We start from the raw sequence: 23,712 nt of genomic DNA, 5'->3' as shown, positions 1-23,712 counted from the left end.
CTTTTTACTGCTGTATCTGGAAGTAAAGGTCACAAAAATCTAGCTGAACAATTATTCTTCCATTATATATTGTAATGAATTACCCTAGTTTCTTTTTCAAGACTAGTACAGGATATTGTTATATCAGCCATGGCCATATTATGAACAGGGTATTCGGCTCTCGGGACACATCGCTGGTGCTGCATACAAAATATGACTACCTGTGGTCCAACGATCCTACAGCCAAGCTGCAACAAAAATAAAACAAAAAGATCAAAGAGGATTAATATGGAAGGAAGGGTGACACTTTTCCCACAAAAAAGGAATCTTGTCAAAAAAAACCTATCTTGGGGAATATCCAACATCCCATCCCAGCAACACAAAGCGGTTGAAACTGACCAACCGATTGGCTGGGGATTGCTCAAACATAGGGAAATCCTCACATGGAATAGAGCTGGCCCCAACATAGGTAACAGAGGAAATGTCTGGAGCGCCACTGATCTCTGGCTATGCTGGCCTTTGCTACTGCAACATCTCAGAGATCACTGCAACCATGCCATTTTCCCAGACTGCTCTATAACTGGGAGAAACAAAAAAGGTGGTCACAGGTCCTGTAGAAGCAGAGGCCATTGAGACTGAAGGATTGAATCCCTTGTCTGGCCTTCCCTCTTATGCTGTTCCTACCCTTTGCAATTTTCCCACTGAAACTCTGTTTAACAGCATATTACACATATTCACTGTGTACATTACAAGCCAGTATATAGAATTCAGAAAGAGAAAATGTGTAGGATCATGTATATGAGCATTCCTTAGAAAGGAATAGGACACTTGTAACTAATCTAGTGGGTAGCAAACCTTTTTGAGGTGACTAAAAACAATGCCACTAAAAGGGTCACAGATGTAAAGGGATTTGTCATTCTCTTTTATATTGAGTGCTGGCACTTCTTCAAGGATCTGGAGATATTCTTCTGACTGAAATTCTTTTATGGACTGCAAGAAAACATGAAACAACAATATACTTAAATTCCTTTCCCTTTGTTAGACAATTCTTTTAAATGAATCCTACAGCAACTGCAAAAGCATATCCAGTTGAAACTACTTATAGCAAAATTAGTATACAAGAATCGATTTGTAGTGAAGTTGAACAAAAATATCAAATTATTTCAATCCACTGCAATGTACAGTGTACAAATTTTCATCTATTGGACCTCATCTGTGCTGAGAGCCTTCTAACTCTCACTGACTTCCCAGGGGAGAAATGACTTGACACCCTCCTCAATGAAGCTATAGTAGCGTGGATGAGGAACCTGAACCCTCAGGATTGCAGCTCACTCTGTTCTGGAACCTGTTGAGTGCCCTCTACAACCACTGTATGATCGGGATGATCATTCAAATGCTAGTTACCAAGGCACAGCATTTCATCCCTTCAATAAATTAATTCAAACCCTGTGGGACAATTTGCTCCTTGGAGAGGTCAAGGTTCTTAATTAGGTTATACAATCTATCTTCAATTATTTAAAAAAACCACTTCACGGTAGTAAGCACTATGCCAGGCAGCGACTGTTTGCAGGATTGGGCCAAAAGTTTTGAGTGCTTCAGCACGTTTCCAGAGGCATACAGCACCTTATAGGATTGGGGCCACAGGGAAATCGGTTTCACAAAACAATGATTTCACTATATGAATTCTCCACTGTATTAAGAAGTGAAACTAACCCACTATAAATTAGTAAAAATATATAACAAAGAAAATGTTGACCCTTGCTGTAGAAAAAAAGTTAAACAAGGCAACTGTATTATCTAACATTAAATGCCTCCATCTTACAGAAACAATATATTTTATTTACAGATATATGCATTAATAGGCTACAAATAACCATGAAAATAATTAAATGGAAAACTAAATTCAGAAAAAAGCAGCTGATAGTGGTACCAAAAGTGCTTACCTCAAGAGCTTTAAAAAAATATTCTGTGTTTCCAGAAGACTTTATAAATTTAACAAAAAATGGTTCCTTGTCACTTTTCATCCTTTAACTAATGGATGAAACAAAAAAAAGCGTTGAAGTACCAGTTTTCAGAATAACTTTGTTATGTATTCAAGACCTGCATTAATGAGATGTACCTAACTTATTTTTCCACATAAATTATTGCTTTTTTGGACTTTCTTGAACAAATCTATTCAAACGTTATAAAGAATTCACCCCCGGAAATGTCAGTGCTTCTAATTTGCTCATATACTGCCCCAATATCTGTCGTATGTAGAGGATCAATATATCTCAGAGATCACCCTCTCTGATGCAGAAACGGAGTAGGGGTGGAGATCAGGTACCTGTTGGCTTAGTTCTCCCTCCCTTTACTGCCTGGAGAGTTCGCCGGGGCTACGAGGAACTGTACTGGGTAGGCCTAAGCACAACATCCTCCACTTCAGCTGTGCTGAGCTCAGGGCAGAGAGAGAACACAGTCCTGGGCTGCGTTATCTTTCCATGGACCTCCTTTACCCGGGGAGTCCCTTATCAGTATGTCACCCCTGGGCTTTCCCACGGGACACTGTGATCGGGTCCTAGAAGTGCTGTACTTCTCACGGAAGCTTCGTTCAACACAATACAACCTAAAACATCGATGTAAATACCTCCCCAGGAAAACCCCGGGCTGCACTAGCGAAGCAAATAACATTGCACGCAGCGTTCCTCAGCTGCTGTCAGCCCGACCTGGGGCTGAAACGCGCCCTACCGTTGCTTTCCGAGCTGGCTCTCCCCCAGCCCAGCCCAGCCGCACGCGAGGGACGCTGGCGGGGGGCGGGGGAGCCGGTGCAGCAGAGGGGGAGCCGAGCCCCGGCGGGGTGCCAGGGAAGTGGGCGGGGCCGCTGCGAGGCGAGCGCCTCTCTCGGCGTGACACCTTCACGAAAACTCCGCAGGGGAGGCGCGGTTCACTCGCGTGCGCAACGATCACACGCGCCGCGGCACGTCACACGCGTCGCGATTCTCGCGCCGGCCACGCGCCCTCGCAGGTCGGTCACCTCAGACCCCTCCCGCCGGGTAGTGCTGGGTCCTGCCGGGCGATGCCCCGGCGGGGCATCCCTGCGCTCAGGGCTCCCTGCCCACAAGCGGCGGCGATCCCCCGGACCAGCCCTGACCGTGGAGGAAAGGGCCGAGCCGACTGGGTTCGCCGCCACCCCGGAAGAGTCAGGGGCCCCTGGTGAGCGGGAGGGTCAGCCCGGGGCGAGAGGAAGGGCTGGGGCGGCTAGAGGGGAGAGTGGGTTCGGGGAAGGAGGGGGGAACTGAGGTTATGGATGAAGCGGCCTCTCACCCACCGGAGTAGGCTCGCTCCCGCAGGTACTGCCTCTCCAGCCGGTAACCGAAGGCGGGCGGGAAGAGAGCTAGAGCCACACTGCGCAGGCGCGCCAGGAGATGCTACGAGGCGCAGGCGCACGCTCATCCCTAGCACGTGACCAAGTCCCGCCGGACGGGAGCCGCTCTCAAAGGGAAGCCGGTGCGCGTTTAACTCCCTCGCATAGAGCCCGAGCGCGCGGTTCTCGACTTCGGCCCGCACGAGTGGTTCTCTGCCGCTGGCTGCCCGTTCTTTCCCAGCGCGTGCGTCACTAGCCTCTGCCTGCGCTTTGCCGCGTCACTGAGCCGCCGGCGGTGCGGCGCCCCCGGCTGCCTTCCTGCCGCTTCTACGCCTGCTCCGGCCTCGGCTCCCGCGCGGCGCGTGGCTGTAACGGCCGCTGGGTATGCTGGGTGCAGAGGGGAGCCGCCTCCCGGGGCTCGGGGCGTCAACGCCTGGCTGTCTCGCGCTCCCGCTCAAGCCAGCCCGCTGGCGCCCTGCCTCGTGCCCGGCTCTTGTCGTGCCCGGCTGGGCGACCCTGGGGTCTTGAGATGCCAGCGGGGAGCTGGGCGCCTCACGCAGCGGGAGGCCTGTGGGATTGGCGATGCTCTTATCCCACCCCCAGTACAGCGCGGGTGGGTCTCTTCTGAGGGACGCTGTCCCCACCCTCCCTGCGGGGCAGCTGTGCCCCTTCAGCCGCCCCATTCAGGACAGGAAGTTAGGGGGGTGAACGCTTAGGGCCTGTCTACCCGGGGAGCTCTCACCCTATCTGAGCTGGGCGCTGAAAGAACAGGCTGCTGAGCTCCCCCTTTGGTGAATCTGGGCGAGGTGGGGACGGTGCTTGTTCCAGTTCCAGTCCCACTCCCAGCGAAGATGTAGCGCACAATCCTTTTTCCCCCTCCCTGGGAGAAGCGACTAGATTGGGGGTTCTCAAGCTCTTTCTTTCTGAGGCCACCCCCAATATCTATACAAACTCCACGGACCACCTGTGCCACAACAACTATCTTTCTCCATATGCAAACCAGGGCCAGCGTTAAGAGGTAGGAAGCAGGGCAGTTGCCCATTGCCCCATGCCATAAGGAGCACCGCAAAGCTAAGTTACTCAGGCTATGGCTTCAGCCCTGGGTGTTGGAGCTCAGGTCCCTGGGCTGCAGTTCTGCTTGGTGGGGCTTCAGCTTTCTGCCCTGGGCCCGAGTGAGTCTAATCCAGCCATGCTTGGCAGACTCCCTGAAACCTGCTTGTGGCCCCCAGATCTCTGGTTGAGAACCAGTGGACTAGATGATCTGTTAACATTGTTATGGTTCCTAAAGGCTCCCAAGTGTTTCACAAACTACCTACAGCACCACTGAATTGCCACTGCTGGTTGGATAGCAGGAGCCAAACCGCACAGCTGTGGGGAAAACTTGGTCAATGACAGCAGAGCAAGCTCCTAATTTTATAAAATGCTGTGCAATCTGTACATGCAAAGCCAATAAGCTCATTTTTGTAATAGGTTTCATCTGTCTCTAGATACTAGTCTCTCTGATGCTCTCCAAAGTCTTGCCATTCTCCTTACGGTTGCCTGATATCCTATAACAATCACTCGGAGGATCCTGAGACAGCCGTATTAGACTTCTGGGAGGAAAGTTCAATGCTCTGTTTGTTTGTTTATTTATTTATTTTTAAATACTGTTAAGAATTTTGTATCCTTTCAACAGGTTTGGTTTAAATAGACAAAGTGGCCACATGGTGGCACTGTAAACTCAGAATTTGGAATGGCTAAGACCTAGGCAAAAGTAACAATGTAAAATAGCAATTAGAACCTAGAGTTCTTCCCCCCTATAGTAGTAAGATAGCAAACTACCCTTGATTTTAGCCAGAAAGAGTAGAATATATTTTTAATGTAAGTAAGGAATAAGTTTAGAAGATTCATTTTATTAATATCTAGCATTAGCCCTGTTTAGGAGATCTTGGGTATTGTTCACACTTTTTAAGTGAAGCATTCGAGCATGTTCAGTTTCCACAGAAGACAACAATTCAGCACCAAGCAGAATAGGACCATTAATGAGTGAGGAGCTGTTAAGTGTGAATAGGTTGTTTGCCTTGATGTTGACACTAATTATATTTGATGTGTGAGAAAGTGTTTGGTCACACACTGTCAGAAGCTAATCTTCCTGTGGCAGGTTTCAGAGTAACAGCTGTGTTAGTCTGTATTTGCAAAAAGAAAAGGAGTACTTGTGGCACCTTAGAGACTAACCAATTTATTTGAGCATGAGCTTTCGTGAGCTACAGCTCACTTCATCGAATGCATACTGTGGAAGCTGCAGAAGACATTATATACACACAGAGACCATGAAACACACACAAACTGTGTGGGGGGGCGGAGGGTGAGAAAACCTGGATTTGTGCTGGAAATGGCCCAACTTGATGATCACTTTAGATAAGCTATTACCAGCAGGAGAGTGGGGTGGGAGGAGGTATTGTTTCATGGTCTCTGTGTGTATATAATGTCTTCTGCAGCTTCCACAGTATGCATCCGATGAAGTGAGCTGTAGCTCACGAAAGCTCATGCTCAAATTGGTTAGTCTCTAAGGTGCCACAAGTACTCCTTTTCTTTTTGCTTCCTATGGCAGTGATATCACGTAGCAGAGGGCTCTTTAATCCATCAGAAAGAGGTTTAAGATCCACTGGCTAGAAGCTTGTCACCACTATTGATCCACGATGGTGGAATGGATTTGACCTAGAACTAAAAGGCTCTATATCCAATTACTAATGCTCAGAACCATCTACTTACCCCGTGCTGTCTGCTCACTCGATATTGCAACATGCTGTGTGGAAGAGTATCTTTGCCATCCCTCCCCCATTCTTTGAGAACACACACTTTCTTCTGTAAGAAACCAAAACCAGAGAATTCAACCAACTTTAATGAATTGCAAACACAAACATACTATGTCATAGTATGAGTTATTTTGTTTCTGGATCCCTTAGTTATAGATATCAAGAGTGCCATCCAGTAGCAGAGACTCCACCATTTCTGCATCTCTGCTGTTCTCCATTTAATATGGCTCACTATACATATCCAATGGGTAAATGGGACGTCTCTGGTCCCAAGTTTTCAAAGCAAGCTCCAATTCCACTGAAGTAACAGGTCCCTTAAGAAGAGGCTGTAGTCCCATCAGGTTACTTGTTTCCGTAAGTCCAAATGGTGTCCTTTACTACAGCTCACTAGGCCCTCCAAATAGCTCTTCTCCAGAAAAGATCCATGCTGTAAGTAAAATTCCTCCTAGATACAAGGGCCCCTTTTAAGTTTCCCTTATTGAGCTTCACCTGTGTGCTCTTCCCTGCATGATTGAGATCTTGCACAAGAGTGGTAGGGCTTTTATCTCCCTTTGCATGGAGAGGGTTAATCCTTTTCTGACTGGAGAGTCAGACCACACACTTCACGCTCACAATATGTGTGTGATTCATAAAGACATTAGTGGAAGTTCTCAGCTCTTGTTGAAAAGTGAATAAATCATAAAGGGGCTTTTTTATTTAAGTTAAAAAAACCAAAACCTTGCAAGCTGGTTACTATATGCAGGAAAGTACCTCCTTGAAAGAGAATTTGTCCTTCCAAAGCTTCATCAGTTGACATGAAAATGATCTTTTTTCTATTGAAATTAATTTATCACTTTTTCAGGATACAATCTGATAAAAATTCATATCAAAAATTCCAAAAGATGGCTCATGCATAATGTGTGAAAAGAAAGTAAAAAGCAAAACCTAATGAATTAGAAAAAAGTTCCAGTTTGCCCATACTTACTTTATGGATGTAGCCCAACAGTAATGTAATAATGTACCGAAACTGAGAATAAGTTGAAAGAAGTGGTTGGATGAGCAAGGATTTCCTGATTTCAAATGCACTTGATAATTTGAAACATCTTCAATACCGTTTCCTGTACCACTTTCCGATCAAAGTATTGTTCTAAGGCAGGGGTTCTCAAAGTGGGGGTTGGGACCCATTGGGGTCATGAGGTTATTACGGGGGAGTCGCAAGCTGTCAGCCTCCACCCCAAACCCCGTTTTGTCTCCAGCATTTATGATGGTGTAAAGTTTATAAAAACGTGTTTTTAATTTATATAGGGAATCACACTCAGATGCTTGCTATGTGAAAGGGGTCACCAGTACAAAAGTTTGAGAACCACTGTTCTAAGGGCTTTATAGAAACATAAGAAAACCGGAATTGCATACTAGATCAGAAGAGTGGTCCATCTAGTCCAGAATCCTTTCTCTGACAGTGGCCAAAACCAGATATTTCAAAGCAAGTGCAAGAAACCCCAGAGAGGGTGTCCCTGATCCATCAAAACACTAAAGCATGATTTCATGCACATGAGCACTCACATGCTTCAAGTTATGTATCTGTTTAAGTGCTTTGCTGGACCTAAATTTTATGGAATAGTCTGCTTATATTCTGCTATCAATCTCATCAAAACTCTCATTACAAACTTTGGGAGTTTTAGGTACAAAATAATGGCTGGATAATGTCCTACTACTATACCAATAAAAATGCTTAACAACCAAAAATAAAAGCAGAAGCAACTAGAAATGCTGGAGTTTTTTTTTCCAAATATATGACATTTTCTAGGATCTCAATTTCAAGATTTTTTATTACAGATGTCAATTTAACATAATTAATGCTGATATAGCACCAGGCTTGTGTGGGATGAAATACATTTGAGTATAAATGAGTGGCATATCTCATACTAAGATATGAGAGATATGAGAGATAGTTCAAGAGGATGTGTCTCCACTTCAGACCTAATTTCATGTTCTAAATTATACTTTCTCTGAAGAGGTACATTGGAAGTTTATTCATGAGCCCAAAGACTTAGTGTAAAGAGCAAATTCACAAACTTTTCCAGGGTCAAGTTGACTAAAACATGGCATATCTATTGTATTTTCTAAAAAAGAGGTGAACCTTTAGTCTAAATTTATATATCCAAGTAAGTAGTTAGGTACGCATACCCCCTTTTAAAATATACAAATACACATTTGTATGAACAAATGCCGTTTCCTTCTGGAGAAAACTCATGTGCATCTAAAATGTGTAGGTACCCCTTCAGTTGCCTCTTTAAAGCCAAGTATTCAGAGCATTTTGGTCCTTTGCACAACTGTTTCCACAAAAGTGAATGTAACTTTTTTACTTAGACACCCGTCACAATGCAGCTGAGAATTCCTGCTCCCCTGTAGATGGGGTGTATGTGGAACTAACTCGGTCAGGTGCCTCAGCATAGAGAACTGGGCAATATTTATACAAATGGATTGCAATGTGGTTTCGGAAAAATGTATAAAGATATTTCCTAAACTTTTCACCAGCGAAAGCATAGATCATGGGGTTGATACAACAGTGGATCATTGCAGTCGCTTCTGTCACTTGGATTGCTACCTCTAGCTGACTGCTGTTCTCACAGTTATTTAGGGAAAATAAATCTTGAAAAGTGTACATGAGAACAACAATGTTGTATGGTGCCCAGAAGAGAAAATAAACAATCATTATGATAAAAATAAGCCTGACTGCCTTATGTTTTTTCTCATTCCTACATCTCAGTAATGTCTTTATAATCTCTGCATAGCAAAAGATCATAATGAGCAGTGGAATGACAAGTCCCAGGATGTTCATCTTTAAAGTCTGGAATTGCTTCCATTTACTTTCCTGTCCCCATGGATAATGAGGGCTACATGTAAAATGATATGACTCCCTTTTAGCTTTGTGAAATATAAATCCTGGAAGAGAGGCTAATATTGCAACAACCCAAATGACAACACTTGTGATGATGCCATAGGTAACTGTCCTAGCCTTTAAAGCAAACACTGCATGGACAATGGCCAGATATCTATCTACTGTCAAAAGTATTATGAAAAAAATTCCACTGTAGAAGCCAGCATAATAGACCCCTGAAAGAATTTTACACATTGCATTTCCAAAATCCCACTCATATGCTGCGTAGTAAGCCCAAAATGGCAGGGAAAGAATAAAAAGCAAATCGGAAATTGCCAGATTCAGCAGATAGATGTCAGTCATGCTTCTCAGCCTCTTGTATTTTATCAGGATCAGCACAACTAGTGCATTGCCCACCAGGCCAAATATCAGCACCAAGGAGTACAGCGGGGGCAGAAACAGGGATGCAAATTTTTTGACATCCGCTTTTTGGCATGGTTCTGAGCCAGTATAATAATCATAGGTTGTCATGTCAGTCTCGTTATCCATCTTGTTCTGTCCTGGATGAAGAAAGAGATGGTAGAAACTAAAGAGATGGACTAAAACTCAGACAAAGATTGGAATTTTACCACAAACAATAATTTTGGTGGCTGGTGATGACCCCCATATTTCAGCTGCCTAACATTTCCTATTATAAAAGATTATTGCAATTTTTTTTTTTTTTTAGAAGTTCTGAGATTTCCATTATTTGCACTAGGCCTTTGAAATGCAGTGGGGAGAAAGCCTTAGGGCTAGAGAAGTGCCTTTTCTTTTTTCCCATGAAATTCTGTTTACGTTTTGCTGTGTTATGACATAAAAGTACAAAAGTGTCACAGCCCACTATTACTGAAAAATTTCCTACTTTCTCATGTTTACAATATAATTATAAAATAAATCAATTGGAATATAAATATTGTACTTACTTTTCAGTGTATAGTACATAGAGCAGTATAAACAAGTCATTGTCTGTATGAAATTTCAATTTGTACTGTCTTCGCTAGTGCATTTTATGTAGCCTGTTGTAAAACTAGGCAAATATCTAGATGAGTTGATGTACCCCCTGGAAGACCTCTGCATATCCCCAGGGCTACACGTACACCTGGCTGAGAACAACTGTCCTAAAGCACCATGCTTACACTGCTGCCTAAGCAGCAGCAGCAGCCACTGCACTGGTAGTGCTTAGGAGCTGTTGGAACAGTTGCGGTGCAGAAGGAGAGAGGGTCAGGTCAGCTTCCCACTAACCACACACCCAGACCTAGCATGTAGCCACAGCAACCTGTTCCCCCCAACTTCCCCCTGGAAGAACCACATGGGACAGAAATTCCCCTACCTCTTGGGAGGATGTGGGCAAAGATGCAGTCCAGGCTCCCCTGAGCCACTCTCGAGATGCAGGTGTTCACATACACGTGTGTGTGCTCTCAGATGATAGCTTTCTCCTGCTGGTAGTTACTGTAGCTCAAATGGTTGATAACTCTATGCCTATGCCAAAGTTTAAGAATTCAAACCCTGCTGAGTACACATGAAAGAAGGATTATTAGAGTTGTACATAACTGAATTTGTTTTACCTGTTTTCTTCTAAAATGAAAAATACATAAAAACACTAAGTTAATAGAAAATTATTTAGGTTGCAAAGTCAATTACTCAAAAGTTAGGAAATGCCAGATTTACTGTTGCCTGTGGCACCTTAATTCTGTCCACTTGTGCACATACATTGTAATACAATATTTAATTACATGATCCCCAGTCATTTTTCCCACAGGATCTTTTCCACAGTCAGTGCACAAGATGGATGCACAAGGGGGCAGAATTAAAGTTGCATAGGCAACCATAATGCAGGCATTTCCTATATTTTGATTTTGCAACCTAAATAACATTCTTTTAGCCTTGTTCGTGTGTACACAACATTTGTAGGAAGAGACATGCAGTCTGGTCAGTCTCATCTTTTTATTTCCTTGACAGTAAACAGTATATGATTATACCTGTATCATATAAATATGTAAAATATAATGTTGACCAGACTTATGAAAATACTCTGAGTTAGTTGTTGAAAACTTTAAATATTGCTGATTAATGACTGCAAGTCTACAGATGCATGAACTACACACGCTTGTGGGCCAGATCCTTAGGTGGTGAAAGTTCACCTAACTTCATTGAAGTCAATGGAGCTATACCAATTTATGTCAACTGAGGATCTGGCCCTTAATGTACAGTATTATATGTTATTTTTATCTAGATGGAGATATCTTGCAGTAAAGGGTTAAAATTATTACTGCTCATTAAGAAGCAAGCTGGTCTTAAAAAGCAGGTAACTGAGAGACCTGATCAGAATTTAAGGTGTCATTGTCTTTAAGAGACAGGGTTGCTTTTCAGTGAAATAGTTGCCTTCTTTTAGTTGCTGTGTCTCAACTTGGTGCCAACTGGCAGAGGGCACAGGGGATACTCAGTTTTCCAGAGATCCCCTGCATCAGATATATGCATAATAATTCCCCCAACAATCAGGGGCACTGGAACACTTTTAATAGTGGGGGTGCTGAAAGCAGTTTTTACTTTTTACCTCATGCCCCCCTTACCCCTGTCCATGTCCCCCCCAATCTCCAGAGCTGGGACCAGGAGCAGAACTGTGTCTCTGGGAGAGGGGGGAACTCAGATGGGGTAAGGAGGCCAAGGCTGGGGCCACAGCTGGGGGCGGGCGTGGGGCCAGGAGTGAAGCCCTGGGAACGGAGCCCTGGGAGCAGGGGGGTCGGGCATGGAGCCCCGGGAACAGGAGGCAGGGCCAGGAGTGGCATGGGTCCAGTGGCTGGGGAGAGGAGTGCGGGGCTGGCGCTCCAGAGCAGAGCTCCAGTGCAGGGCCGGGAGTGGGGCCGCAGGTGCAGGGCCAGGCATGGAGCCCCAGGCGTGGGGCCAGGTGCAGAGCCCCGGGCATGGGGCCAGCAGCCGGGGAGCAGGTCCCATGACGGGGACCAGAGTCCTGAGTGCAGGGACGGCGAGTGAAGTCCTGAGAGCAGGGTTGGGAGCGGGGCGCTGGGCTTGGGGCCGGGACCAGGGCCCCTGGCGCAGAGCCCTAGGTATGGGACCAGCAGCTGGGGAGTGGGGCTGGCAGCCGGGACCCTGCATAAAACCTGGGGGTGCTGCAGCAACCCGTGCATCCCTAGTTCCTGCACCTATACAAACAATGGTATGTGAGGTCTCTACTGAGAGCCAGTAGCCCACAGGTCATCATAATCACTGAAAAATGTATGTACAGATAATATTTAAGGACATTATGTATCTAAAAGTTCATAAGGACTTGGGATTTGGGTGGGTCACCAGGAGGTGACATACCTCAGGAATATTCCTTTCAAGCAGGAGGTAACAGACACTTCTCTCTCTATCTGGTCATGGGTGTACTTGGCATTGTAGGCCTCTCAACAGATGCCTGTTGGCCTACTGAGCCAAATGCTAGTAAAGAGATTGTGAAATTTTTAAGAGAGGAAATGTACAGGAAGAAATAAACAGCAGCAGAGGATCATCTTTATGAGAAAAGACAATGGATTGGTAGGATACATCTGGGGATGCGAACATACACTGGAATCTTTCCCTGAGGAGGCAAGCTGACAGCATGACTTGTCTCATGAATGGACAATCACAGCCAAGCCTGGCTGTAAAAGACTGGAAGGACTTTGGGTGAGCATTGCTGATAAGACAGGAGAGTATCTAGATAAGTAAGTCTAGGTTCTAGAATGCGTGTTGTGATTTTATTTTATTTGTAACCATGTGTTTCCAAAACTTCCACTTGCTATCATTTGAATCTCTATGCTTTGTTAAATAAAGTTTTATGTGTTTTCACTATAAACATCTCTAAATGCTGTGTGTTCAATGGAGTGGTGACGAGAACACTCCAGGGAGATGCTTGGAGGGCTCAAGGGTTGGAGTATGCCAATCACTAACCTGGAGTGAGAGAGAAGAGCCTGCGTAAGGCTAAAGGAGAATGTTTGTGTTGTGGCCAATGGAGTGAGGGAACTGACCAACGGCAGGAACAGAAAAGCCTTCCTCATGCTAGAGGAAGTGCCTCATGACCCCGGGTACTGCTGGGAAGTGTCACAGTTCCTTCATATCAGTTTTCTTTTTTTGTATTGTCAAATAACTATAGAGATAGGGGCACCAGCCCAATATGCCCCATCTTCATAATTCCCTTAAACACATGGTCGAAGTATGGCCAAGGGTAAGATTAGTAACAAATTATGTGGCATTTGAAGTGCTGGGAGCAGAGTTAATAGCAGGGAGTTAGGCTGTGTACACACTACAGCTTAAGCCGGTATAAGTTATGTTGCTCAGGGTTGTGAATGATCCATCCCCCTCAGCGATGTAAGTTACACTAACCTAAGCACCAGTGTGGAGTGTGGACAGAGCTATGGTGACAGGAGAGCTTATCCCACCAACATAGCAACCGCCGCTCGTGGGGGCTGGAGTAATTAAGTCAACAGGAGAGCTCCCTCCCATTGGTTTAGAGCAGGGGTTCTCAACCTTTTTCTTTCTGATGCTTCCCAAACTTGCTATAAAACCTCCATGCCCACCTGTGCCACAATAACTGGTTTTCTGCATATAAAAGCCAGGTCCGGCGTTAGGGGGTAGGAACCAGGGCAACTGCCTGGGGCCCCACACCACAGGGGCCGCCATGAAGCTACATTGCTCAGGCTTCAGCTTCAACCCCGGGGGCAGGGCTCAGGGACCTGGGCTACAGCCCCAGGCAGTGGGACTTCAGCTTTCCACCCTGGGCCCCAGCAAGTCTAATGCTGGCCCTGCTTGGAGGCCACGCTGAAACCTGCTCGAGGCCCCTTAGGGGGTCCCAGACCCCTGATTGAGAACTACTGGTTGAGAGCATCCGCACTAGCAGTGCTGCAGTGACCCAGCTGTACTGGTGTAAGCTCTGTAGTGTGGCCATTGCCTTAGAACAGTGGTTTTCAAACTTTTTTTCTGGGGATCCAGTTGAAGAAAATTGTTGATGCCCGCGACCGAAAGGAGCTGGGGATGAGGGGTTTGGGGTGTGGGAGGGGCTCAGGCTGGGGCAGGGGGTTGGGGTGCGGGAGGGGGTCAGGGCTCTGGACTGGGGGTGCAGGCTCTGGGGTAGGGCCAGGGATGAGGGGTTTGGAATGCAGAAAGGGGTTCTGGGTTTGGGGGGTCTCAGGGCTGGGGCAGGGGGTTGGGGTGCAGGAGGGGGTCAGGGCTCTGGGGCTCGGGATGAGGGGTTTGGGATACAGGAAGGGGTTCCAGGTTTGTGGGGGGGCTCAGGGCTGGGGCAGGGAACTGGGGCACGGGGTTGGGGTGCAAACTTACCTCTGGCAGCTCCCGGTCAGTGGCGCAGCCGGGGTGCACCACGGACCACGCTGTGCCCCGGAAGCTGCCAGCAGTGGGTCTGGCTCTTAGGCAGAGGTGCACAGCATGGCCCCCCCAGTTCCCATTGGCTGGTTGCCAGCCAATGGGAGTGCAGAGCTGCTGCTCAGGGTGGGGGCAGCGCGCGGAGCCTGGTGCCCCCCCTGCCTAGAAGCCGGACCCACTGCTGGCTGCTTCCAGGGCACAGCGTGGTGTCGGAAAAGGTAGGCCCTTATCTGCCTTAGCTGGGCAGCACCGCCGACGGGACTTTTAACGTCCCAGTCGATGATGCTGACCAGAGCAAGGCGACCCAGCACCTTACATGCTGTGACCCAGTAGTGGGTTGCGACCCACGGATTGAAAAACACTGCCTTGGGAAAGAGACCTGAAAAAGATTTTGCAAGGAAAACACCTGCAGCAACTAAGCGGACATGGATTTTTGTTCATGGAAGCATAAGCCTTTGCCCTCTGTGAGGATGTATGGCTGAACTATGCTGCAATAGAATCTGCATAAGGATCTTGTTGGTCTGCAGGAACTCTGATCCTGACACTTTAGGATCATAGAGATAGGGACATGGGCCTATGGATGGCCATTAAGAAAGGTAGCATCATGCACAATGGGGAACAAGTTGATTTTTTTTTTTGGACATTAGCCCCCTTTAACCTATTTTGTCTCTTTGTTTATCTGACTGGACCATTCTACTTTTATTAAGACCTTGTTAAACTACTTGTGGAAAGTTATCATAATCACATGCATAGCAATACATCTGAGTTCTATTGAAAACTAAATAGGCCAAAATTTCAAAAGTTACTAGTGATTTTGGGTGCTTCAATTTTTGTGTGTCAAATCTGAGTCACCTTTAAAGATGCCTGATTTTCAGAAAGTCCTGCACATTCTCCCCATGGGACAGTTGTTCCACAGCTGTGTTGACTCTACAGTCATTGTGAAAGTAAAAATGTCAGTTTGTTATGGCTCAGCTACATTGGTAGCAAATGAGTTTAAAGATTGTATTTTTATATAGTCACTTTTACCGGTACTTTAAGACAAGAAGCTTCTCCAAAAAGTAGCCAATAACCTTTTCCCTCCATAACTTATTTTTTCTATTTGGTTTGGTTTGCCTGCACATTCACTTGCAGAATTGGGGCCATTCTTTGTATCTGTGGCCTGAACAACTTAAGAAATTGAATTAGTTTCAAGAACTCCAATAAGGAGAATAAGCCACTCCCAATATGTCTTCTGCTCATGACCAACATGACTTGCCTTAACCAGGTGCAGCAATCACCAGGGAGAGAGGAGTTTAGATAAGTTGCTGGTGTTTAGGGAATAAAATGGCAGTCCTGCTCAGCAGAATGGAGCATTTCAAAAGCAGGTGCTGTGGAATGGGTGATGAAATTTGAGACTGGTTAGAAATAGTGGACATGTATCTTTATCCTAAGCTAGTACTGATAAGCCAATAGAGATGTGACAAATACCTGATTTGGAACTGATTTGTACAAGAGTGTGGCCATTTTGTTAGATTGATACAGTACAAATCTGATTCTGAAATGTAGGATTTTATATTTGTATTAGAGGTTATAATGATTGATGGTTATAATAATGTAGTATGTATTAATGTATGATTTGATTTCATCCTGCCAGCCACCCTTTTTGAATAGCAGAAAGGAATGACCCTCTGGGATATTGGTAGAAACGCATCAGACAGGCTGCCTGTGTCTGAACTAATGTTAAAGCAGGAACAGACCAGAACAGTCCTTATGGATGATTATGGTCACCTTTTGTTTTAGGAAAAGTTTTCATTACAGTATTTGCTATAAGGTCTTGTTTCTTATCTGCATTGCAAATGAAGTTGTGTGAGGTTCCTGAGACAGCAGGAAATAATCAGAAAATATCCATTGTATCTGATGCTAAAACGAGTTAGCAGCATTGACAACTGAGGCAGAGGTGAGGCAAACACCCCCGAAGGTGAGACAACAAATAAGAGATAGCAGAAAACCCCAAGATTAACACCACTTAAGGACTAACAATTACACAATAACATTGCAAAATCCATAGACTAAAGTGGAAATTTACAAGTATAAAGCTGGGGTATTTTGCCATAGAACTCTGGGTTCAGTCCTGCAAAGCCTCAGAGGATCAGATCACAACTGACAGAGCCCAGTTCCTCACTTGTGCTCAATCTAACTGGCCATTAGATTGACTCGAGCTACGACAGACTGGTAACTATAAAGACCGTCTGCAGGACTTGTGTGTGTGTTGTGTAATAGAATGTATATGATAACAGTTGTATTTTCAATAAACGCAGCATATTGCCCTTTTCCCTGAAAAAGATCCCATGTGCTTCTTATAAGCATAACAACTTTCCTCCCTCCACTCTGTCTCTGGATCATGAGAACACCACCATGGTGCTTGTCTTCTTCCACCCACCCTGTCCTCAGGGCCTAAATCCTGTTATCTCTCCCTTCTTTCTGATTGGTTCTAGTAAAATCCTCCTACTAGCTCCTTTCCTTGCTTCAGAAGCCTCTCTCCACAGTATCTGAATCTGAGATTAGTATCTATCCATCAGATACTGATAACTACCATTGGGTGCCTACCAATTTTAAAAGAGCAGGATTAGCAAATCCCTATATGGAGTATCCCATGAAGCAATTTCTTCCACTCTTTTAGGAAACTGTTATCCAGAGCCTAAGACACTTGACTAGGAGTCAGATGACCTGGGTTTTATTTCTAGCTCTACTACTGACCAGCTGTTTGATTTTAGGCAAGTCATTTCACCTCTTTGTGCATCAGTTTCCCCATCTATAAAAGAGAGATGAAGATACCCACCCTTTTGGGAAAAAATGCTATATGACCTACGGATGAAAAGCACTACAATATGGGGGTAAGTGTAGTCATGACCACAGAGTACGATTTCTTCCCAGAAATCTGCGATCAGCCTATCAAAAATTCTGTTTGTCTGGTGCAAGTTAACCCAATCTTTATTGCTTTTGAGTTAAAAAGCCTCCCATGCCTTAAGCATACACAAAAATCAGCAAAGCCAGATATTACTGTTTCACAGAAATGTTCAGATCATTTTTTGAAAAAAATGGCAAAGATTAAAACATTAAAATGTTAGACTGCGGAGTAAAACTTTACAATAAACAGCTAAATTACACGGACTTCCTGTAGAAATACATATTGACTATAAATAGGTCACATCACACACAGTGTTTAAATTACAATACCAGTTTTTCAGCCGTCATTCTGAGATAGGTGTAAATATGCCTTAGCCAGATAGATTCTCCTCTCTTCTGGACAGAAGGGGGATCGTCTTTTAATATGCAATGGTAAACTGATACTTAGGAATGCAATTTCCATTAATTATGACAGGAGTTGTGCACTTGGCATTTTGGAGTCAGGAGTGAATCCTGAAATCTTTATTAAAGCAAAACTGATTTCATATCACTGTGAAGGACTGCAAAATCAGACCATTTGTATGGTGTGCTGAAAAGATGATATATTCCAGATTAGGTCTGAAGGATTTTATGTTTAATGTGCTCACATTCTCAGATTTCAAACCAATATTTTCCCAGTATCGGAGCAGTTCCTCAGCTTATATGAATTCGTGTAGCTCCACTGACTTCAGTGATACTACACTAGTTTATACCAGTTGCAACTCTGGTCCATTATTGTGTTTTCAAAACAGATTTTTCTTCTTGCTACAACTGGTATCAAAGTTTTGACAGAAAAATCTTTCCTGTTTAATTCAATTGTTACAGAGGTATCTTATTCCATTGCAATCTCATCCAATACAGTCCCTGGAAATTTGCCTCATTGCTTATCTGGTTTCCCTTCTGAACACTTCTAATGGTTATATCCTTTTAAAATAGTCCATTCTAGTGCATTCCCCCTGCCCTTCTCAATTGTTATTTTTATAGGTGAATCCACTAAAAAATGACTCAGCGGATTATTTTCTGTGTTTACAGACATAGGCATTTGTGTTACCACTTAATCTACATAAGCAACTAATAAATGTATAAATACTAAAAACAGATGAAAGACGACTTACCAGATATCTAAGAAGTGCCACTGATGTCTTAATCGTTTAGACTGGCTGCACTGCATAAATCAGTTTTGCACATAACAAACACAGGGCAGGCATACACCCCTTCCTGTGTGAAGAAGGATACAATATTCATACGTTCAGCAGACTTTCAGTGAACAAGAAATCATTGTCACTTAAGCAGTTCTTCTTTTCTATAAAGGACTTTCAAATGCTCCTATAAAAAGTGCGTTAAAGCACAGATGTATAGATTTTGAAATCCTAGTGGCAGGACTTAGGTTTCACAATCCAAACCTATAATTATAGAAAGAATTTGGTTTTGTTTGTAACCCACTCTTAGCATTGCAGCATGTAGTGGTGTGAAAAAGGGAAGAAACCGTTAGAAGGATACATAATTTCTTCTTTTTCATTTGGGGGACTCTCTGTGCCACACTTGCCAGAGGCAGGCATGATGTCCAGAAATTGGGTGTGGAAGCACTAGGTGTGCTCATTAGCTCTTTGAACTTACTTTGGTGATTTCCATTATGGGCAAACAGATTGGCAGGACGCACCCAGAGTCTCTTTCTAAGAGTGGGATCAATGGGAACTCATGGGGAATGGGAGGGGTTTATAAATAGAGGGAGCCCTATAAATAGAGGGAGCCATAATATTCTTCCTTCCTGGTGCAGTCAATCTCTTCTTGAATTTACCCCATGTATCCATACAATAAACCCCCTTACTATAATCAAACTTACCATTAGCAATTATCTTTAACATATTCACAGACAATCATAGGCAATTCCAAATCTGTCAGGTGTCAATGAGTTTTTCTTGAGTAAGGGAAGGACTTTGTTTTTCAAGATGAAAAAGTAGGAAACATGAAAGAAAAGAGGCTTGTCTCTTTCTAGAAACATAGGAATTGCCAGCCTGGATCAGACCCATGGTCTGTCTAGTCAAGTATCCTGTCTCCAGTAGTGGCCAGCACCGACTGCTTCAGAGGAAGCTGCAAGAAAGCTTTGTAGTGGGCAATTGAGGAGAAACCTGCCCACGGGTAAAATTTCTTCCTAAACCCCAATAATTAGAGTTTGGCTTATGTCCTGCAGCTAAGAATTTATATTCCTTCCAAAACTGTTGTTTTTTGCTGTTTTAATGATTAAGCTTTGTAATCCAAGTATCACAGTGAAATAAACATACAGACCTGTGTTTTTTCCAATAACCACACCAGTTCATGATATATATGAAAGGATATGTGATCAGAGATCTATCAATGTAGATCATCCATCCATCAAGATAGATCCATCTAGTTATCGCCAATGAGATAGTAAATGTCAAATGACAGGAGTCCAGGAAGGGGCATAGTAAGGAGGGTTGTGCACTGGAAAGGATGTGAACTGTGGTTAGGGCAGGCTTTCCAAAAACATAGGGCCAGCCCCACGGTGGAGTTTGGGTGGGGCCTGAAACTCATATCCTACTTTTTGACTATCTTGAAAAAATGCAAATTACTGCATGGGATTTTCTGTTAGATTTCCTGTGCATCTGCCACCAGCTATCTCAGTGATTTTCTGGCATAGAGGAGACAGGGTCTCAGTCCCCCCACACCCATTCTGTACCCCGAGCTTCTTCCCTGTGAGTCCCTTTATCCCCAGCTTGTACCTCCCTCAGGCCCATTTCTCTCCCGAGTTCCCAGTTGCTCTTCAGGCTCATTCATCTCACTGAAATGTTGCAAAGTAAATGCTAGTGTGAGTTTCTATCCTTTGACCTTCTAGCATTGCATTAATTATTGCTATATGTGAACATTCTCGCAACTCACATGAAGGTGGGGACTGAGCTCATTTGCTTCAATAAAAGGGAGGCATGGTAGCAGAAAGTTTGAGACGCACTGGGGCAGGGAGTGGATGTCAGTGAGCCACGTTACCTGGTCTTGGAGTGAGAGGCTGTCAGGGAGGAGGAATATATTGAGATTGGCAGGAGATCGAGAGGGGATGATGCAGGGGTACAGAGGACTGGGATGCATGAAAGTCTGGTGCAGGAGATTGGGAAGAGCATGAAGGGGGAGGCCGGGAAATTGTGGAGACAGAGCAGGGAACATGGAGAGGGATGTAGAGCAACACGCACTTACTCATATTTAAATTTAAATACTTAATACTCTGTAGATATAAAACTTTAAGGGCCAGATTCTCTAGTTGGCTAATGTCACTTTATACCACCTAAGCAGCACAAAGTGATCGTACAGTGGCCAGAGCTGGCTTGTGGGAGAATTCAGTTTGTTCCCCAGTGCTAGATAATTTTTCCTCACTCACTTTCATGCCATCTGCTTTATAATACCCACCCAAACTGATATGTGCCCCCTAAAATTAAAAATATATATATTTTCAAAGGTCAAGTACCAAATTCCTCCTCAAGTTTCTCAGTGAATGGGCGCTGTCCCAGCTGCAACATCTTTTAGGATAGTGCAGCAGCTCCACACCCAGTAGGTTTCATTTCCCTGTGGGCTGGTGTGGGGGAGGGTTCTGGTTCATGACTCCACTTCCTCTCCACCCCCTTTGTGGTTATGTGCGTTCCCTTGGTGTCCATGTAAGGAGCAATCCCTGCACTCTTCCAGGATCTGGAGCTGAAGCCTCTTTCCCACAAAGACAATGAGAAACATACAATATAATGATTTTATTAATAACTTGCATTAATGTGGAAAGAGAAAGAAGCATAAAATGATAGCATCAGAATTCACACCCCAATAAAAATGGAAATGGAGACAGCTCAGTAAAACTGAGCATGCGTCTGATGAAGTGGGTTTTAGCCCGCAAAAGCTTATGCCCAAATAAATTTGTTAGTCTCTAAGGTGCCACAAGGACTCCTCGTTGTTTTTGCTGATACAGACTAACATGACTAATACTCTGAAATAGATAACCATAACATTGACACACATTTGGTATTTAAAAGGTGCTTTCACACTAATGCAAACTTGCAGAAAATATTTTTTCCATAAAAGGAAGTTTACTGTGAGAGTAACTTTCTGCCTTCACGTTGTAGTACTGCAGATATTTACCTCACAGGGCTGTCATCAGGATGAATAACTAGTTATATACAGAGGTGTGAGACTGCAAAGTACTATGTAAGTGCTAAGATATTGGGATCTGATCCTGCCAGCTCTTACTCATGCGAGCAGAACTTGCATGCATTAGTAGTGCCATTTGGAGCAAATGGATGGAAGTCAGGGGACTGTCTGGATGAGTAACGCCGGCTTGAATGAGTGTTTGCAGGATCAGGCCCTTAACACTTAAATAAGAGCTTGTTGAAGCATGCCCATTTTCTCCTCACTCTTCCTGTGCATATCACATCATTCTCTTGAAACTGAGTTGTTTGTGATGTACAAAATGTCAGTGTACATTAAAGGGTGATATGGCATTAAATATTAGGACTCTAGATGAGTAAAAACTTTCAAATCCAAAATGAAGCCAGAACTTTATAAATTTTCCTGAATCCCAGTTGGCTGCAAAAACTCTTGTTCTTGTAAGAAGTTTTCACATTGGTTCATGAGAAGGCAAAGGATATTATGACCAAGAAAACCTCTTTCCAATGGGACAAAACAGGTTAGATGCAAGCCTGTAAAATTCAAGTCTTGCATTTTCAATCTTTTTGCATTTTCCCTTTTTTTTTTTGCAGTTAATGAGAAAATCTAGAGAGCTGTTGAGATTTCCAGCCCACAGTACTATTTTGCATCTCGCTCCCTCCTGTGCCATCATTGTTTGCCATTCTTTTTAGGATCAAACAAAAAAAATTTAATATAATACAACCATCAAGACTAATTTTCATTTCTCACTCTCCTGGATTTGGTTTATGCTCTTTTATCAGAGCATGGAAGTTGTTGTTTCTCTATTAAGGATATGCTTCAGAGTAGCAGCCGTGTTAGTCTATACCCGCAAAAAGAACAGGAGTACTTGTGGCACCTTAGAGACTAACAAATTTATTTGAGCATAAGCTTTCATGGGCTACAGCCCACTTCATCAGATGCATAGAATGGAACGTATAGTAAGAGGATACATATACATACAGAGAACATGAAAAGGTGCAAGTAGCCATACCAACTGTCAGAGGCTAATTAATTAAGATGAGCTATTATCAGCAGGAGAAAAAAAACTTTTGTAGTGATAATCAAGATGGCCCATATGGACAGCTGACAAGAAGGTGTGAGGATACTTAACATGGGGAAATATATTCAATATGTGTAATGACCCAGCCACTCCCAGTCTCTATTCAAACCCAAGTTAATGGTATCTAGTTTGCATATTAATTCAAGCTTAGCAGTTTCTTGTTGGAGTCTATTTTTGAAGCTTTTCTGTTGCAAAATTGCCACCTTTAAGTCTGTTACTGAGTTACCAGAGAGGTTGAAGTGTTCTCCTACCATTTTTTGAATGTTATGATTCCTGATGTCAGATTTGTGTCCATTTATTCTTTTGCGTGGAGACTGTCCGGTTTGGCCAATGTACATGGCAGAGGGGCATTGCTGGCACATATCACACTGGTAGACATGCAGGTGAATGAGCCCCTGATGGTGTGGCTAATGTGATTAGGTCCTATGATTGTGTCACTTGAATAACTATGTGGACAGAGTTGGCATTGGGCTTTGTTGCAAGGATAGGTTCCTCGGTTAGTGTTTTTGCTGTGCAGTATGTGGTTGCTGGAGAGTATTTGCTTCAGGTTGGGGGGCTGTCTGTAAGCGAGGACTGGCCTGTCTCCCAAGATCTGTGAGAGTGAAGGTTCATTTTTCAAGATAGGTTGTAGATCTTTGATGATGTGCTGGAGAAGTTTTAGGCGGGGGCTAAAGGTGACAGCTACTGGTGTTCTATTATTTTCTTTGTTTTCAGAATCAAGATCCTGTTTTGTGGATACACCTTTGCCTTGCAATTAATAGCATTTAGATTTCTAATGTCTTAATATGTGTTCAGTTACTTCCAGAGTTGCACTCAGAAAAGAGAAGGCATTCTTAAAGAAAATTATGCTGTAAAGATATAAGAATAAATATTTTAATGCTTAAACTTCCTCTTTGACTATATAAAACTGAAGTCAATATAATTGAATGCAATACTCAAGGGGAAAGGATTATTTTAAAGAGACAGTCACCAGCTAACAGGATACCCCTGCTTAACACAAGGTCAGTCATATCCCTTAACAGAAGTATGCACATTTCCTGTTTATCAAAATCTCTGTTTTATGAAGATTTAACAGCTCTTCAAACCCTATAGGAAAAACAATGTAGCAGTGTAATTGTAAATAAACCTTCTCCACCTCAGATAAGAACTTGATTATGAAAAAAATCACTAACTTATAAAA

At 43.8% G+C, this 23,712-nt stretch overlaps 2 protein-coding genes across 18 annotated transcripts in view; both read right to left on the bottom strand.

The window, feature by feature from the left end:
- TOPBP1 (DNA topoisomerase II binding protein 1) overlaps positions 1–3,647 on the bottom strand; it is a 46,836-nt gene extending 43,189 nt beyond the window's left edge. For 2 of the 12 annotated variants that reach the window (XR_006288917.1, XM_037890274.2), the window contains exons 1-4: positions 3,287–3,646; positions 1,923–2,010; positions 835–969; positions 84–227 (exon numbers count right to left, since the gene is read on the bottom strand). Coding sequence is in view for 11 of the 12 variants with exons in the window: in XM_037890274.2 (XP_037746202.1) it covers positions 84–227; positions 835–969; positions 1,923–2,003 (360 nt within the window). In the remaining variant the exon portion in view is untranslated. Of the gene's footprint in view, positions 1–83; positions 2,011–2,305; positions 2,544–2,706; positions 2,942–2,992 lie in introns of those variants that run through there. The other 10 variants (XM_027826734.3, XM_007064311.4, XM_043540796.1 and 7 more) reach the window with 8 other exon arrangements.
- A 2,538-nt stretch (positions 3,648–6,185) lies between these two features.
- On the bottom strand, positions 6,186–23,247 carry LOC102942686 (C-C chemokine receptor type 5). 6 transcript variants are annotated; one of them, XM_037890279.2, is made up of 6 exons: positions 22,784–23,247; positions 20,772–21,004; positions 19,140–19,759; positions 18,412–18,514; positions 10,347–10,522; positions 6,186–9,537 (listed from the first exon to the last, which is right to left on the bottom strand). In XM_037890279.2, exon 6 carries the CDS (start codon positions 9,524–9,526, stop codon positions 8,474–8,476), a length of 1,053 nt encoding a protein of 350 aa, XP_037746207.1. In that variant the 5' UTR covers positions 9,527–9,537; positions 10,347–10,522; positions 18,412–18,514; positions 19,140–19,759; positions 20,772–21,004; positions 22,784–23,247; the 3' UTR covers positions 6,186–8,473. The 6 variants fall into 6 exon arrangements, with proteins under 6 accessions (XP_037746207.1, XP_037746206.1, XP_037746211.1 ...); XM_037890278.2 differs by lacking the exon at positions 22,784–23,247 and having other exon boundaries at positions 10,347–10,525; positions 20,772–22,696; XM_037890283.2 differs by lacking the exon at positions 22,784–23,247 and having other exon boundaries at positions 19,583–19,759; positions 20,772–22,696.
- Positions 23,248–23,712: the final 465 nt, after the last annotated feature.

This window comes from Chelonia mydas, chromosome 2, assembly GCF_015237465.2.
Source record: "Chelonia mydas isolate rCheMyd1 chromosome 2, rCheMyd1.pri.v2, whole genome shotgun sequence".
In the NCBI taxonomy this organism is placed as follows: domain Eukaryota; kingdom Metazoa; phylum Chordata; order Testudines; family Cheloniidae; genus Chelonia; species Chelonia mydas.
This window is presented reverse-complemented; position numbering and strand designations above follow the sequence as displayed.

Coding starts and splice junctions, on each gene's coding strand:
- LOC102942686 (XM_037890279.2), bottom strand. CDS start 9,526: ATGGATAACGAGACTGACATGACAACCTATGATTATTATACTGGCTCA.